General features: G+C 37.7%; 1 protein-coding gene across 4 annotated transcripts in view; it reads left to right on the top strand.

Annotated features, from left to right (window-relative positions):
- The window catches only part of LOC149081723 (uncharacterized), a 102,535-nt gene that overhangs the window by 70,237 nt on the left and 13,931 nt on the right, over positions 1 to 18,367 (top strand). For all 4 annotated transcript variants that reach the window (XM_089237143.1, XM_089237142.1, XM_089237141.1 and 1 more), the window contains one exon: positions 15,177 to 15,253. In XM_089237143.1, coding sequence (XP_089093269.1) covers positions 15,177 to 15,253 — 77 coding nt within the window. The remainder of the gene's footprint in view (positions 1 to 15,176; positions 15,254 to 18,367) is intronic.

The following is an 18,367-nucleotide window of genomic DNA, read 5'->3' as shown; positions in this document are numbered from 1 at the left end:
AGGAACCCCTGCAAGACACTTAAAATCATTTTATTCCAACTGCTACTTTTGTTCTAAGGCTAGGATCACACTATAAAAGTTTCATAAAAGTTCAATTATAAAACTCGAAAAAATGCAATCAAGAAGGGGATTGATTGCATTTGCTTAGAATGTTACCGATGCTCTTACTGGTTGCATTTTTCAACTTTTATAAAAGTACTTCTATCAAACTTTTATAGTAGTGTAATCCCGGCCTAAAACGCATTCCGTTGGGATCCATATTGTATGTATTAGGCCGGGATTAAAATATAAAATTTTGATAAAAGATCATTTATAAAACTGGAAAAATTCAACCAATAAGCTCATTGGTTGCATTCGAGCAAATGCAACCGGTGATGTTAGTATATATATTGGTTGAATTTTTCGAGTTTTATCAAAGAGCAATCCCCCCCTTAATCACCATTAAAACTTTCTCATAGCACACAATAAGCTTCTTTTTTTTTCCAACATTTTTCAATGACTGAATGTTGGGAGAAAAAATCAGAAGCAAATTAACAAAATTCCTGGACTAAATTAAGGAATATAATTAACTTTTTTTCCCCACATCCTCATACTTTATTATAATTTGTTTTTCTTAATATGCAAAGTTCATAAAATAATTGCTGGGGAAAAGAGTTTTTTTCCCCTCTTGAAACATTTCACTAAAAAAATATATACAACAGCTTATGCTGAAATATGTAAAAAATATATAAATGTACTGTAAAGAAGAATTTAGCTATTTTTGTTAAGCATTAAATTCCTCTCAAAGTATTCAAAAATAATAATAACAGCACAAAAGACTTGCATTTTTGTTATTAAATATATTCATGTTCACAAAATTTCTTACATTTTTCGAACTTTTTTAATGTTATTTGTGAAATGTAAGAAAATTGTGGTTAATTCATTAAATAGAAAACAAATTAATGTACAAAATTAAAAATTTTGTTATTATTTCTTTTTTACCGCTCCTGTCATCTACAGTTTATTTCTTAATTTTTCACCAAATTACTTATTATAAACTCTATTCATTTATTAATTAACCATTACGGATTGCTTATTATATTTCAGTATGTGTGGTCAGATGCGGATTCATGACTTTACCCCACCCCCGCGCGAGCCATTCAAAATTTGGCACCCGTGGCTCATTCTGATTTGATGTTCTTGAAGAATTAATAAAATTTGCAGCTCCTTCTAGCTTGCCACTGGGCTAGGGTGGCCAGATGTCCCGATTTTTAGCAATTAAATTCACTGTCCTCAAAAAGGCTTTCAGGATGCCTATTTGTCCCGGTTTTCCTTTACGCAATCAAAAATCGAAAGAAACAGAGAATAATTTTCAAATGCAGTCTGTTTCTTAATTGGGTAATGATTTGTGAATACGGATACCCCTCTTAAACGGGTCCTTTTTTACCAAGCGCCGCGTTGTCGATGTATGATATATATATATCAGCGTTGCTCAACGAGGGGGCAACTGCCCTGGGTGGCAAAATTTAGGGGCTGCAGTTTTATGTGGAAACAAAGAAAACCATCCTAAAATTGTCGAATTTTAAAGTTGTGGGGGGCAGCTAAATCATGTTTGCCCCTGGCGGCAAAAATATTTCTCCCACAGAGACAATGTTAAGGTAAAATGTCAACTTTTCTCCGCTTAATCGAATATTACGCGATTCACATGGCAACTGTAAATCTATATTGAGCACTATGTACGTATTATTTTAACCGAGTAAGTCATTTGAAAATTATGACAAATATATTGCCAGTTAATACTTATAAAAAAGCCTAGACTTAAAGGCTCGAAGTGTCTAAGCTGTTCTCAGTACGTACATTTAATTACTTTATTTTAATTTTGTTCTTTGTTGTTCTCTGCCAATAGAGAGAGCGGTGACATTTTCAATAATAGTAAAAATCTCAAAAAATCTGCACAAATGCCATAGCTTCGTGAAATATCTTAAAATTAGAAAAAATGATTGCGAAAAGAAAAAGGATTTTATTTGTGCTACTAAAAAAAGTTATGGATTCAATAATAATAAAAACAAAACAAAGAACTCCTCCTTAACTGTGTATGCCCTTCAATCCCGTATATTTGGGACGTCCGACATCCATAACCCTATACTGTTTTACTCATTTTGGCGCTTTGTGCAGAGAATGAGCGTAATACCATGCATCTGAGGCTCAGGTACGCTCAGGTGGACGCCCTTTACACCAGTTATCAAATTATTTCAGACTAGCTATAACACCAGGCGCTACCCGGGTTTTGTTCAATTGTGTGATAATATTTCCGTAACGTATTGTAAGTTTGCAATTTTATATTGTGATGTCCGCCAAATTTCTAAAATGTCCCGGTTTTTATTAACTGATTCCGTGTTTTGTCGTCGTCGTCCCCCGATGTTTAATTTGGATTTCCGGGATTTGTCTTGGTTTCTCATCTGGCCACCCTACACTGGGATATAGCTCGCTTAGTTCCGTGTGTATGGCTCACAAGACATTCACCCAAAATGCCAGGACGTTTTGAGACCTATTCATTTGGTGAGTTCGGGCACCCCAAGGCAAAAAAAAGTCCCCCTATCCCTTCTCAATTTGCGTAAAAAATGTCTTTTAGTACTTAAACCTGAGAAGAAAAAATTCGCCTCGCACCAGTTTTCAGAGTGGAAATACAGCGTGTCACAAAAACACCATAAACTAATGGACGATGCTCCTTTACCTGATTTACGCTGTCCTTTCTCAACTTTTCTCCGGTTTTTGAATTCAAAAATATCTCAGCGAATATTGCACTTAGAAATCTGTAACTTCTTTTGGTCTCAGAACAGACAGTACAAGAACGTTCTAATTGGGATTTTCAGGATTTGGGATTTTGAGATGATATATAATCACCGCTGAATATGATAAATTCTCGATTTATGAACAAAAATTCACAAATTGGAATTTGGAAAAACAATTAGTTTTCCTGATTTTACTGTCCGTTGTCGAGAGTGTTCGATAACGGGGAGTGAAATATATTAAAGTCCTATTCCACGGGACCGGGGATCAGAAAAGTGTCCGTTAAGGGAGGTTCCACTGTATATTTATTCTCGAAAATCGTGATGCAAGATATTATTATCACGGAAGTGTGACAAACCTTACCATATAAAAGCATATAAACTATTATGCATGTTCTGACAGAATTAAAGAAATGGCTAACCATTGTAAAGGCATATACATGTCTGAAACGCATTGGTAAGGAACCACGATAACCAAAGTAAATATTCCGAAAGTGATTCGTTGAGGCCGAGAAACCATTGTTGCCCGACAGTTTTTCGCCCAGTTCGCCCAGTTCGAGCATTTGCCCAGCTCTGACAAACTTTTAACGTGAACTATCGTTCAAGTCGGGTCCCTTTTGGTATATATATATGCAAAACTTTTGAATAAAATAGATCCAAATTTGTAGATTTATATAGAGAACATACACACACACACACACATACACACAGAAAAAAAACAATTTTATATATAGATTCCAATTACCTCATCGTCAAAAATTATCGATCTCGCGACAAATCCATGGAGATTGCATATATATTTTTCCCAATCTCAAAAAATATTTTTAGCCCAAAAACAACAATTGAAAACTCTTTTGATAGTATTTAAGTTAACCTGAAAGCTTAACCGATGTGCGTAAAAATATCGCATTCTTAACGGATAATATCGACTATGTAAATTGACAGGCAGTGTCTATTTTCATGTTTCGGGTTATAACGACGAACGGATAGTAGCAAAGAAACCATAAATAACCCCCAATGTATCATCACAGGTTTGACATATTAATCATGATGAACTGAATATCGGCCGATGAACTCGAAAAGAAATGATTTAAATCTCATTTCTGATCCGTTTTTTGCGGCTTCAGACCCGAAATTGACTACTACTACTACTGCAGCGGTCACCACTACCACTCGACCACCACCAGCGGCCCCCGAAATTGACTGGTAACCCTTATTTGACTGATCTCTCTCTGGTAGCGATTACTATTACTGATACGTTGTGACGTAAATCATGCGGAAAATATTTATCGGGATCTTTTGATTTTTTTCGCGAAAAATCTTGCTACAAAGTAATCGATTTCTCCATTTTTTTTGTTTTTAATCACCACTGAGGATAATATCATGTCTTTGATGGAGTGGCCGGTCGGTAATGGATACGGAATCGTTCGATTTTATTAAAATCCATCATCTCTAAATTTTCTGGTTTTACAACATGTAGGCCACAATGGATCCCGCTTATAACGTTCCGATTTGGAATGTTTTCCCGCTTAGTGCAGCTTATTTTTCTGGTCCAAACTTTCACTAATGCTCATTGAGATTTCCCTTTTAGTGCGTTTACTCGCTCGCAACGTTTTTGAATGATGGTTTTCAACCTCCGGAGCATTAACATTACTCACTACGCAACTGCTCGTGAGAGCCTTCTCGATAATTCTGAACTCATGATTGAAACGTAATTAAAAAATTAATTTGAAGATGAGAATTTTGAGGATATAAATTTTTTGCATCTGTAGGATTTGACTTCTATATAGGTGCTCTTTTTTGACGATAATGGGAAAAGTCGGGGCTCTTGGTCGTGACTTATGAGACTGAAGACCCATAGGCTATTGCAGATTCTTGTGTGGCTGGACATTTAAAATATTGAAAAGTTGCATTTTCCTATACTATGCACCTGGTGCTCTGCAGATGCTGGTTATCAGCATCGTAGGAGTGCCTCAGGGAGGAATTAAACCCCCCCCCACCTCCCCTTCCCTGCGTACACCTATGCTGGGGGAGTTACTTTCTACTAAATTGAAATCTGCTCCGAATCCGTTTTGTAAACAACGTTTCCAAGTAATGCTTCAATTTATAGAAATAAGAGGACAAAATTAAAATTTACAACACTACCCCAAAATAAAAATCACAATATCCGTTTCCTCTAGCATCCCCTTAAAACAAACTTCCTTTTTGAAAAGCAACTGATATGTCCAATAAACAAAATCAATAATATTTCCACTTCATAGGAGTAAAATACCAGAAAAAAGTTACCCAGTTCTTTACCCAGTAAAGAATACAAAAATGGGAGCAGTAAAACTGTATGAGAGGTTGTAGATAGCTCGTAACACTTATTAATACGCTGTATAACGTGTTCATGATTGCTGAAAGATCGAAGACACCTACCATAGAATCAATCAGTAGGCTACCTACTTTGTTATCCTATCATGTTTAAATTTATAAAAATAAGAGGATGTAAGGATTAAGTTAAATTCACACAAATACATGCAATTAAAATCACAATATATACATTTTTTTAACATTTACTCAAAGCATTTTTTTTTTGGAAAATCAACTGATTTATCCACTTCACAAAATCATTAATATTTCCACGTAAAAGAGCGAAATACACGAAAAAAAGTCCTCGATTCCCGGTGAAGAATCCAGAAGAGAGAGTGGAAAAATTCCATTGATGAAGAAGAACCTATTTAAGAATTTCAAACTCCTCGAAACATTTCCCAAATCGACACAAACACGTGCCATCGAACAGAGACAAATTAAAAAAAAATATCGCGTTAACTACTGAAAATGCTCTTTCTTGAGAGAGAGACAACACTCGTGGTAATAAGTGCACTTTACTACGCTAAGGCAAATGATCCAATCGAAAATAACACTACATCATCATCTCTTATGAAAGTGGTAGGAGTAATGTAAAAGCCGCCTTCGAAAATGTCTCCTGTCACAGAAGAACGGCATTATAATGCCAAGTGGCACTCTGTTTTATGCTCGTATAATACCAGAGAGATCGCACTCTCTCTCTCACTCTCCTCTTCCTCTTCAGCAATCCACGATCACGATCATTTTGTGACTGTTTTCGACTCCTTGGGATTTTTGGTAAAAAGGGTAGACAAGAGAGAGAGAGAGTGAGCAATTATACGCAGAACCTCGTTTAAGGACACACTCCAGCTGTGTTAAATCGCCTGTCTCTCCACGGATTTGAAGTGTTAGGAAGCAATTAATGCCTAATCGTCGTCATCATCATCATCGTCGTCGACGACGATGAGGACGGCGATGAAGACGAGTAATGACTGGGAATGGAGGAGGGGGGTGTTCGAGACTTTTCAAGAAGGGTTGTCTTTTTAATGATCTCTCTCTCCTCTAGTGATACTCTCTCTCTCTCTCTGAAACCCTTTCATTGCCACACAGTCATCAGTGGGCCAATCATCATCATGCATCTACTCTGACTCCCTGTTTGTCTATTCGATGTATATATCTAAACTTTCTCCGTGAATTCAGATGCCATTCAGAGGAAATACCAGAGAGAGAAAGAGGAGAGAGAGAGAGAGAGAGAGAGAGGGAGAGCTCTCTCTCTTCCTGATCCAATTTTTTTCTATGGGTTTTTGCGTGGTGTGTCTTTTTATCCTCTCCTCTGCGTCTTTCCTCTCTCTCTCAGACCATAGTATCGACAATGTCGGAGAGACAACAATGAAATAACAAAGGATGATGGAAAGAAAACTAACTTTCCAATTAGGTGGTTGGTGGGTTTTGGAACAATTAGGTGGAGAATGGTGATGGTTTTTCTGTTCTGTGTGGATTTTGTTTCTGTTTTGTGGTGTGAAATGTTGTTTCTATCTGGGTTGTTTGTTTGTTGGTGGAAGGAAATATGATTATCGTGATAATTAATCATTTCATTTTCGTGTGGGAAATTTGATTGCTAAATTAATTGAGTTTGAACTTTTTAGTTTATTTTTTCATTTATTTGTGATTTTTTGAAACGTTCTTTGTGGTAATAAACGTTTTAACAATGCTTTTTTTAACAGTTTTGAACATAAAAATAGTTTTTGAACATAAAGATTTTTAAATTATTTTTCAATGATTTTTTTTTTTAATATTTCCCTTTGAAGAAATATTTTCAACTATGAAGTTTGAAAATTTTGAAAGTTTTTAATGAAGTTTTCTCTCTCTGAAACAATTTCATTGGCACGATAGCCATCATGCATCTGCTCTGACTCTCTGTTTGTTTATACTATGTATATGTTGCGGTAACTATAATAAATCGGTTACTATACATAATAATTTGTTATAATGCATACCAATCGTCTTGGTAAGTTTGATAAAAATTTATCACTTTCACCGGTGATAATACTCAGGCGTCGTTGGTAAATTTAATAAATACTGAACCAATTACCCCTTTCATCGGTGATTATGCATAATAACCAAGCGTCGTTGGTAAATACATAAATACTTGAAATTTATCGCCTATATCCGTGATTATGTCCAACACTGCCCTATATGCAAAAAAAAAAAGATTTCCTATAAATTTTCTTTTTTATTCTCCCTCCCATATCTTCAGAAAAATTTGTCTCATGGCTCCCTTACCTAAAAACATCACATAAGATCCTAAGTAATATTCATAGCTCCAACCATCTCCTTGGATCATGGGGTGATATCAACCAATTTGTGAAACACTAGTCTATGCCATCTTGTTCACCAACTGGACTAACACATCATAACCTTAACGAGAAAGTATCTAACCGGGATCTAACACAGGGGACCCTGACTTGACTATATTAAACTGGGGACCAAGCTCAATTTGGAAGGGCCCTCATGCAACACAGATTCCTCATCGCCCGCAAACATACTGGTTCCCGCATATCCATTTTTTTTTTTCAATATCCTTTCCGGTTATATTTCCAGCTTGTAAACGCACCGGTTCCCTCGGTTATTGAAAAATAGGAGGAGGGGATTTGTAAATAGGATGAGCCAAGGATATATATCATTTATGATATTTTTCAAAAGGCCATTGAAGTGACTGGGCGGAGAAAAATGTATTATGAGACCACAAGAGGGTACAACCCTCCCTTTAACAAAATAATAATAGAAAATAGCCCCTGAATCATATCCCCGCGACCTCATCATATAGCCATCTTTCTCTCTGTCTCTCTGTATTTTTTTTTTGTTGGAACCAACCTCCTGTCATCGAAAGGAAGACACTAGCAGGGTTCCCTGTAGGAGGCCCTGTCAGTAAACCGACCCCATGCCGATCGTTATACAATATATACCTATGTACATATAATAACATCCCCGGTACTTTCTGACAATAGTACTGGGAGGGGGGAAGGGGGGGGGGGGTATTTCAGCAGACCAATTTCTGCGTTTAGCGCTCCCATCATCATCAGTAGTACTGGGAACGAACGTATTTTAGGGTTGTCAATCTGACTACTATGTGTACGAACAGTTCTTGGGTTTGGTCATTACCTTCTAGAGATACATCTATATGTATCTAGAGATAAATATATGTATCTCTAGGCGGTAATGGTTTGGTATAGTTTGAGCCACATATATACAAACCAAGAAAAGGGATTTGTACTTCCGTTTAGTAGCATTAGGATCGGCAGAAGCGTATTAACGGGGGGGGGGGGCTACCGGGCTATAGCCCAGGACAGCGAATTTGAGGAATTAATGGTCAAAAAAAAAATTAGAATAGGTGAAAGGTGGCAAGATGTGGTCGTGAATTCATTTACTGGTTCAATTCTGGTGTTGATCAAGAACCCGCGAATGTAATATCAAGTATTGAGTCTTTTTGGATACTTGAATAAAGCATCATAAGGCTGAAGGTGCCTGAATTACAGCGTTGAACCGATTCGGAGAAAATGTGTAAGGAAATTGGATCTAGGATCTGAACAATCGAAAACATTTGTTCAACACTTTTTTGACTGCCGCAAGAACTACACGGCTTTATACTAGTATAGGGTTTTTCATAGGCGGCATAAAAAAAACCTGCTTTTGCTAAGAAAGTGAGGGACTAGATACGTGAGTGACCAAATTTGTCACCCAGAGAGTTTGCTTGCATGTGAGTGGTCAAAAATCGTTTGGTGAAAAGAGTGACTTAGAAAGGAACTGACCTGGTCAGTGAGTGACCAAGTATCCTGGAGTGCGTGCAAGCATGTCAATAGCAAAAGAGTGGCATACAGACCGAGTGACACATGTGAATGATCAAAAAAAGTGACTTGGAGACAGGGGTGCAGGCTAAGCGGTCTATAGCCCAAGGTGGCAAATTTGGGGAATGAGCGGTACAGAAAATTAGGCTAGTGTGGTAGAAAGGCGGCAGTAATTACTGTAGCCCACGGGCGGCAAAACGGTAAATACGCCTGTCAGTATCGGTTTCGAGTAGGCGTATCGACTGCATTGCAGGAATGTTTGCTTCAGCTGCTTCTGGTTCTTGGTCTCTCGTGATGAAACGAGCCAAATTTTTACCTGGTCACTATTTTGAAGCCATCCAGCACTGAAAATATGATACACACACATGATAATATCTTAACATGTAGCGATATCGATGTATATTGATGTTGATGCAATTGTCTCTTATCATCGAAAAATGTTTTTGTGATTTTTATAGGTATCACTCTTAGGGCCGTATTCACCGACATGGTTTAAACTGTAGTCACAATTTTCGGATAAGAGTTCAACATAGATTGGTTGAAAACCTGAATTTAACCAATCCGTGTTGATCTCTCATCAAAAAATTGTGACTATAGTTTAAACCATGTCGGTGAATACCACCCTTAGCTGCATAAAAAATGTGCGTACATTTAAAGATAAAAATTTTCAGAAATATCCGATTCCTATATTTTTTTTAATTAGCAGTTAATTAATGCTATTTAGGAGACGCAGCTGTATGACCATTAAAGCAAGAGATTTTTAGAGCAAAAAAAAAAATTATTGAAAATAATAAAATATTTTCTAAGCCACTGGACAGGAGCTTTTTAAATTCTCTCCCGTACCAGGCAGAGCCGCAACTATAAACGAAAATTTACTCTGTCACCCGGGATCAGTCAATGCCTATTTTGGCGGCCCCCCCCCCCCACAGTAATATTAAATGAAAAAACTAAATTCAACGCCCTTCTTGATCCAGCCCCTCGAGGCACCAGACTCCCTTTACTTGCAGCCCTGATGTCAAACCATGTTATAATATGCATGGGAAGTTACTCTATGTGAGAATTTTCAGCTTTAAATACCAATTAAACCTCTTTAATCTACAAAATAAACGTCAGCCAAAAACTCACTCCAATAAATTCACCCCCGTTTGAGAACGGGAAGTCTATTTACCCCCACTCGGAAAATCCCAAAACGCCTCGAACTCCCTCGATTTCGGTTTAGTGCCTCATTAAAAAGTGCTATCGAAGCGAAAAGGATGAGGAAAATCAACCATTCGTAAGTGTAATAACTAACCCATTCGAGTTTCTTAAAAGGCAACGAGGTAAACGTCACAAAACTTGATCACTCGAAGAAGCACGAAAATTCGAATGCATGTTGTGTGTGTGTGTTGTGGTTTACAGTTACATGGGAGGTCTCGTTGCTTTGATGCTCGCGGAACCGAATCCTAGGCGGGTTCCCTCGCGGAGGTTCCTCCGCCGACGACGAAATACTTTCACTGAACACCAAGTTGGTAAAAGTCTTTTAGAAACTGGGGAGTCAAAACCCCGAAATCTTGTGTGTGGTCGCCGACGTGGAAGACGTTCATCGCCGCGGCGTCGCCGTCTCCTCTTCTCAACATTCATGATGCTAGAATGGTTCGCGAAATTAGATTTCTCTACACTGTGTGTGTGTGTGTAACTAAAATATGATTTCGGCTATTACACAACTCAATGAATTCATGTTCCCTCTCCTTGAATTTATCTTTAAAAAATAGAGAAAATTCAAATGGAGTATTTGCAAAACTTGACATGTTCCATTGATGTTAAACATTTGTTAGTGTGGATTTTATTTTTTTATTGTTGCATTGACCACAAGGCTTTGTCTATTTCAGTTATCACATTTTGTTCTTATATTAGTGTAAGTTGCCGCCAAAACGCAGGGTGAACGGGACACATTTTGGACTGACGCATTTTTTCGTGAACACATTTTGAAAATTAATAATAAATCAACCAAGTGACATGAAAAGGTGTAGTTTGCACTAAACCATCTATCAAAGTTTTTTGGTGCATTAAAAAAGTTCAAACGTCACTCACTCATAGGTAAGGACGTAAGCCAGATCACCTTTGGAGGGGCACAAAAATCCCCCCCCCAGAGAAAGAGTTACCCCACTTTTGAGTTACCACCATTTTGAGTTACCCCACTTCAAAAAAAGCTTTTAAATTAACAGGCATATAGATCAAAATAACATATTAAAAGTGTTTTCTTTCTATCGTTTCATTTTTTTATTTATTTTTACAGAAATATTAGGTTTCATTCGGCTTGGGGGGGGGGTTATGTCCCCCGCCTGCATACGCCTTTGCTCACGGGTGGCGTAAAACGAAAAACTCGACATAATACATAAAACGTAACACAAACAGCGTATATAATTAATGTTTATGGCAAAAAATCAGCATTACATAAAACTATCACATTTCAATACGAGCACGCTTTTTAGCTCTGGCTACATCTGAATTGGTGAGAAAAAAAAATCTTGCTTAGCAAAGTCGAGTAATGGTAATCTTGAATTTTATTTCCGATTTCCTCAATTTTTGGTGTGATTTTATAAATTTCTAAACACGTAAAATTTCATCAGTTCCCATAAAATGACAAAACAACAAGGGATCAGCTCTTTCTAGATAAAATATTATTGCACTTATAATAGACATATCTTGTACTCAAATGACAGTAAAAGATGTAGCCTACTATTCTTTTGGTATTTTAGAAAATTGGTATAATATATATTTTTGACCGTGCATTAATCATGCATATTCAAATATACATAGGACCATATAGTTTTAAACAAAAAAATTGAAGTTTTGATTTTCAGACGCGAGAAAACAGAAGGGAGAAACATACAAAAAGGAACAATTTTTTTTATACGTAATAAGAGTCAATTATTTTTGGGATTTTGCATACAGTCACGTGACATCATTTTAAAATAAGAACCACGAACAAAAAACAAGAATGGAATTGATTCCAGCTTGTTACGCTTTTTTATTTCTCACAAGAGACAAAATACATGTAGAATATACACAGTAGAGATCGATATATCCACGCGCTATATCTATGGCGTAGGGAGCTCTCGAAATTCGTTATTGCGATATCGCGTTTCGTGTTACTTCCTACACTTTTGTGTAATGGTGTTTGAGATGACAGATTTTTTTTTTTTTTTGCTTTCTTTTTTGGTTTTATATATTCCTTTTTTCCGAGTTTTCTCCTTTTTTTCTCCCAGAGAGGGTGCTTGAGGAATCAGGATCAGGGGGGGAAAACACATTTTTTTCTATATTTCAACATGTTTTCTTCCTCATTAGGGAAGCAAAAATCGGGGTTTTCACGTACACCCCCGTTTTGTTTTTTTCTCCTCAGTGTCTTGAACTTGTCACTTTCCATAATTAGTTGTTCGGCGTAGCATTGTTGCCAATCTTGGTTTCTAGAATTGTGGGTCCCGATGGTTAGCGTAACCGAATCTGGTGGCAAAAAAACTATTTCAAAACCCAAAGAGTACTGATTAGAGTTGATTAATACCCGTTTTAGCCATGTAGAGATTATTCGCGAGAAAATCAGACAGCAAACAAGTGATGAGATTGCCATCTGGTCAGTGCAGACGATTGGTCAACAACTGGTCTCGAAGCTTCGATTTCCGGTCGTGAGGTAACTTCCGACCAATCTCTGAACACTTTAGGGTTTACACTGATGGGAGTGATTGATCAACTGTTGTCAAATGTTTTTATACCGCTCCCTTATGCTGCTACGTGTTGGGCTATTTTCTATTTTTGTGAAGAAAACGTATCCCAGAGAAAAAAAGTTTTCTTTTACTTCTACTGTAAATTTAGTAAAAGTGGAAATAAGAGTGGATCACGCTTATAACGTTTTTTTTTCAAAAAAAAAAACAGCCATAAAAACGTAAAACGAGACTACGCTTTAAACGAGAAATCTTAATGAGAATTACTTAGAGTTGGTACCACCAAAATAAGTCGTACCAAGCGGGAAAACGTTCTAAATGGGAACGGTATAAGCGGGATCGACGCGTTCCGTTTTGGAAAAAAAAGCTTCTCAATATATCACGTAATCAAATGTCGTCCAGTAAATTCATTTCAAATGAAAGAAGCGTCATCAGAAACAGATGGCGATCGCATCGATAGCATGTTACCGCAAGCAAAGCGTTCGTCACGATCATGACGAGGTTTTCGTGAAATATAATAATAATAATAGTTAACTGAAAATATCAGATGACTTTCTCTCCACTATAAGAGCAACAGGAAGCTCAAAAATGTAATTATTAATCGGATGGTTATTATTAACCGTGTGATATCAATATTATCATAGAAGGAAAAAAACGGATAAAAAAATAATAACATAGTTATAACTTATTTATTTTTCGGGGAAATACAAGATCTTAGAACGATTTTATATTTTAAACGTTTTTCATAGGAAAAAAATCCAGTACGAGACACGAATTTCGAATCGTGATCGTCACGATCATTATCGATGGCAATAATCGCAGATTACAACAGCAGCTACCGTCGTTTTCGATAAACATTGGTTTTGCATCGATGGCTTTTTTTTTTATTCCATTCATCTCCGCCATTGTTGTTTCTGTCCGAAAAAAAAAATCTTGGATTTTTCTCTTGTTATTTTATTTTCTTCCATTGTTATCATCAACAAAGCGTGTCGTCGATTGCGGATTCCGACGCGATCTGATTTCTAATGTGAATTGTGTGTTTCCATCTCTTTCTTATATAACGCGCAATACGGTGCGTACAATATGTATACGCACTTTAACGATTGCGTAAAATTCGAATATAAAAACGATCATCAAAAATTATAAGAATCGTCCAACCATCGCGCATAGATTTATATTTCTTATTGACGTTATACTGAGTGTCATCTTGTTGTAAAGTGTAAAACGTATTGCGAATCGTGATTTTTTTTTATATCATTTGAACAACATACTTTTCGGATTTTTTTTCCATGTTCTGTGACATGCATGAATATATTGCCGATAGCGGTACTCGTAAAAGTACCGCCTTCACTTTCCTATCTTAACTGGATGATTCCCGATAACCCGATAGGTTTTTAGCCTTTAGTTCTTACGGGCTCTGGTTCAAGTCTTTGGTCCGGACTACTTCAATGCGCCTCAAACCACAGTGCGTGAAATAAGGAACGCAGGGTCGTGTCTCCAGTGGGTAATGCAATTGGTTACGACATAATTATAGAATTGATTTTATTAGAACGTGTGATTTTTTTTACACTAATATATATAATAACTGATTATCCGATAGGGCTGCAACTAGAGGGGATCAGGTGGTCTGGTGCACGGGCGCCAAACCATAAGGGGAGAGTACAAGTTTCAACTTTTAAAAATTCTCCTTCAACATTATAAAGGCAGTGCCAAAATGCATGCTTGCCCCCCTTCCCTTACGACTGACGTTGCATCTAGTTGCAGCCCTGTTAATCAATCTGCAGCGCTTGTTTGGCATCCTAAAATTTAGGCTTGTTTTGCTAAGGTATATAGAATGCAACAAAAGAAACGACTGGGTGAGAAAAACTTACATGGACCAGACGGTGTACCAGCAACCCCAAATAGTTCTTCATTCCCAGCCACGATCAATTAGACTGATGGTTCCCAACCTTTGGAAGCCCACGGCAAGGTTGGGTTCGTTTTTGTGAGGGAAAAGCTCGGTCATACACATGACTAGTCTGAAATAAATAGATAAAAATGAAACAGTGAACCATTCACTGTCCGGTTTGACTGATGTCTGGGCCCGGTATCAGGTCGCTGCCCGGCTGTTGAAAACACTGAACTTAACCATACATGCTCAACCCATGACGAGTGGCCCTCGAGTCATCTGATGTGGAACGCGAACTCCAATCTAATTTTGTAAAAAGGAACCAAGCGACACATTGTTTGGGTCCACCAACTGGCTACCCCAGCTCTTGAGAGCTAGCCAGCCGCAGTTGTTCCCGTACGGGACCTAGCTAAGCGGCACATTCTCAGACCACTTCAGTGATCCGCAGCACATTTGCAGATCGGAGGTTATCTGTAATGTTGAGTTTATTATGATGGAGATAATGTATTTTTTGTAATCACCAGATTGAATTATAATGTGTGCGTTGCATATGATGTTCTAAAACTGATTAATATTATGGGAAGTAAATAATACTATCAATTTTTAATTTGTGTATCACTGATCAATGAATGGATCGATTTCATTACAGATCACTCAATTAAAGATCGACAATAATCCATTCGCCAAAGGTTTCAGAGACACTGGTGCTGGTAAAAGAGAAAAAAAGTGAGTTTCACTTATTATATATAAAAATTTCATTCATATTTAAAATATATATATGTATATTTCTACCTTTTTTTTCCTTTTCCTAAATAAAATGTATTTATTCAATATTTCTTGGCTAAAGCCTATACAAGGGAATGCGGTGGTGAAGTTTGACAGAAAAGATGGTTAATGTTACAAAAGTAATCGGGAACTGTTGTACAATCAATAATGTTTGGTGGGAGGTTGTTCCAATCGGTTATTGTTACAGGAAAGAAACTAAATTTGAAACAATCTGTGGATGTGTACAAAGATGAGTTTCGAATTGGAGTTCTTGGTCTACATTCCCCAGAATGGCGCAGAATTGTTTCCGACTTGAAAATGTGTTATAAAACGGTCCATAACATGATATGTTTACCATCGGGCGTCCCATTTTTTGTCATCACTAACCGCCAGGTTAACCTGCGGAAGCACCCATATCAAATACAGATCCCGATGGCCAGAAGAGACTGCTTCTTCCACGGCTTCAGAAGCAGATCAGCCAGAATATGGAATAGAATGACATCAGACCTAGCGTGCTCATCATGCTCAAGATTCGCTTCAATCGTTGCTGACTTTGACCTTGCTCCGTTTACAAAGTGTTTCCCCTTCGAAATTTTTTGTCTTTGTGGGTTTTGTCTTCGTAAGCGCTTTATACGCCTTCTGGTGCTTTACTAAATAAATAAATAAAAAATAAATTTATATTAATGGTTAATTCTTTTGGGAAAAAAGCATGAAGCTGGAGTTATAGAAAATTGGAAGTGTCGATATGAAAATAGCCATGAAGGATTTCGAAAAGAAAAGTTAATCGAGAGATATGTCTACGGAGTGGAAAGCGGTTGGATATTGAGTTCAGTGACGGAGGCAGAGGATGACCAACAAGTAAGAATGAAACGGGCGGATTTATTTTGAATAGATTCTAGTTTGTCTATATTGGAGAGAGTACGGTGGTCCCAGATTTCACATGCATATGAGAGTACAGGAAGGATATATGTTTGAAAGCAGAGATGTCGGATGTGGCGGATGGAGGTTTTAAGGTTTCGATGAAGAAAAAAGAAGAAAAAAGAGACACTTTTATGAAAAACGTAATCAACATGGAGGTTCCAACGGAGGTCGGCAATAATAATTACACCCAGATGTTTATAATAGGAAACCTCGTTGATATATTAGAGAATTATTTATAGAGTGAAGAAGAATCGAGAGGGAAGTCTTTTGCGAGTAAGTTTCATGAAAACTGTTTTTGAAGAATTAAGGGGATTGCAAGGACGAGCACCATTCAGATATTCAAATGTGAATGCCCAGCACTGTTAACGGAGGCTCTGTTTGATTATTCCCGACGCAGTGGAGGCTCCGTGTGTTTTCTGTGTTTGTTATTGCATATTTTGTAAAAGGAAAGAGAAACAAAACTGCCCAGCACTGTGGACGGAGGCTTTGTTTCTTCGTTTCCCGTCACAGTGGACACGCTGTATATATTTTTTGTATACATTGTGTATTTAGACCATTCTCAAATCTCTCCCACTTCAACATGCCATCTTCTTTCTTGCCCACAGGTCTTTTCTACACTTTTTTCGAAATCCCAGGCTGCGGTCTCCGGGCCTTATGTGTCACTGGGCGCACGTGCAATTTTTATCCCTAGTTATTGGGTTCAGCTATCCATTTTAGTCAAATGGCTTGTACGTTGCATCGAGTTGATGGCTGTCTTCATAGGGCGAACGACGCGAGTGATCCGATACTTTCGAGCGCGGAGCAAGGGGAGCCACCACTATAAATGTTTGCTAACGTTTACGACACAACTCTGCCTCTTTTGAGGAAACGGAAGTAAGTTGCTTCGCATCATTCCGGGATTGTGAGCGGTTCTATCTATCTAACTAACCCTTCCGATATAATGTTGAGATTGTTTTGGAGGGATACTTGGTCGGATTCGTTGTGCCAAGGGCGTAGCGGGGGCGGGGGGGACCTTGGGGGGTCTGGTCCCCCCCCCCCCGGAAATGTGAGAAAATGAGCGAAAAATGGAAAAAGATGGCCAAATCTATTGTTCTGTCACTTTGGTTCCTGACGAAATGAAAGCGGTCCCCCCCCCCCCCCGACGTCCTGGCTACGTCCCTGCGTTGTGCACTGCTTGGTAGATGACGCAATCGTCTGCAAAGAGTCTGATATGCAATTGATGGAATTAGGAAGATCGTTTACATAAATCAAAAATAATAGCGACGAGAGGACCGAAACCTGGGGAGTCAGATAATTTATGTAATAGTAGCCTACTCGTCTATCGCCAAATTAAATAAATAAAGTTTCTCTTTTCTAGAAAATTGTAATAGGAAACAAAAATATTCATGTCTGTAAATAAAATTTCATAAATCCAGCAAAATTTCGTAAAAAAATCCAAGAAAAGTATTCTTTGAACAGAAGTGTAGCGCCATCTGTCGGTGGATTTTTGAGTGTGTGGATTTCTCTTTTCTATTGTATGGCAATTGATTTATACTTTACGTTTTTAATCTTTTGCAATACATAAATTTCCATTTTGTTATTTTTATGTATAAGTTTTATTTAAATTTAATTAATATTAAACATATTTTTATAAATTATAAAAAAAAATTATATGATTTGGTTAAATAAATGGTAATTAATTAAGCGATTCGCAGAGGCTTTCGAGATGGTTCGTACAATTTCCGGTGCTCGTGTCCGATATCGTTCTCGCGAGCACCACATTAACACCCTAATTGAACACCTTGGGTAAACTTTATTCAAGGGTTAAAATCATCCCAGTTTCACGCATACGAATGCCAAACTTGCCGTGAGAGTGCTCTGCTTTCGATGATGGGTACGGGTAAGTGCTCGTGACCAGCAAAAGGTTGAAGACCTCTGCACTACAGCCTGCTATAAGAGCGCTTATTGCGTCACTGGTTTCACCATTTTCGGAGAACAAACAGTTCCATGGGTCGCGGCTGAAAAAAGGTTAAGAACCACCTTCTTTATATGCTTGAGGTGGGGGGGGGGGAGGGAACCATGGTGCTCGTGCGATATCTTTCTTTCTAATAGTGAAACATTCACAACCCTTGGATCTTTTTTACACGCTGCGGTATTCTCTAAATCAGCTTGGCG

Source organism: Pholcus phalangioides, unplaced genomic scaffold (genome assembly GCF_987345545.1).
Source record: "Pholcus phalangioides strain wild (caught in Gottingen) unplaced genomic scaffold, Ppha-v1.0 ptg000009l_1, whole genome shotgun sequence".
NCBI classification, from domain to species: Eukaryota; Metazoa; Arthropoda; class Arachnida; order Araneae; family Pholcidae; genus Pholcus; species Pholcus phalangioides.
Note: the sequence above shows the minus strand (reverse complement) of the source record. Positions and strands in the feature narration are given on the sequence as shown.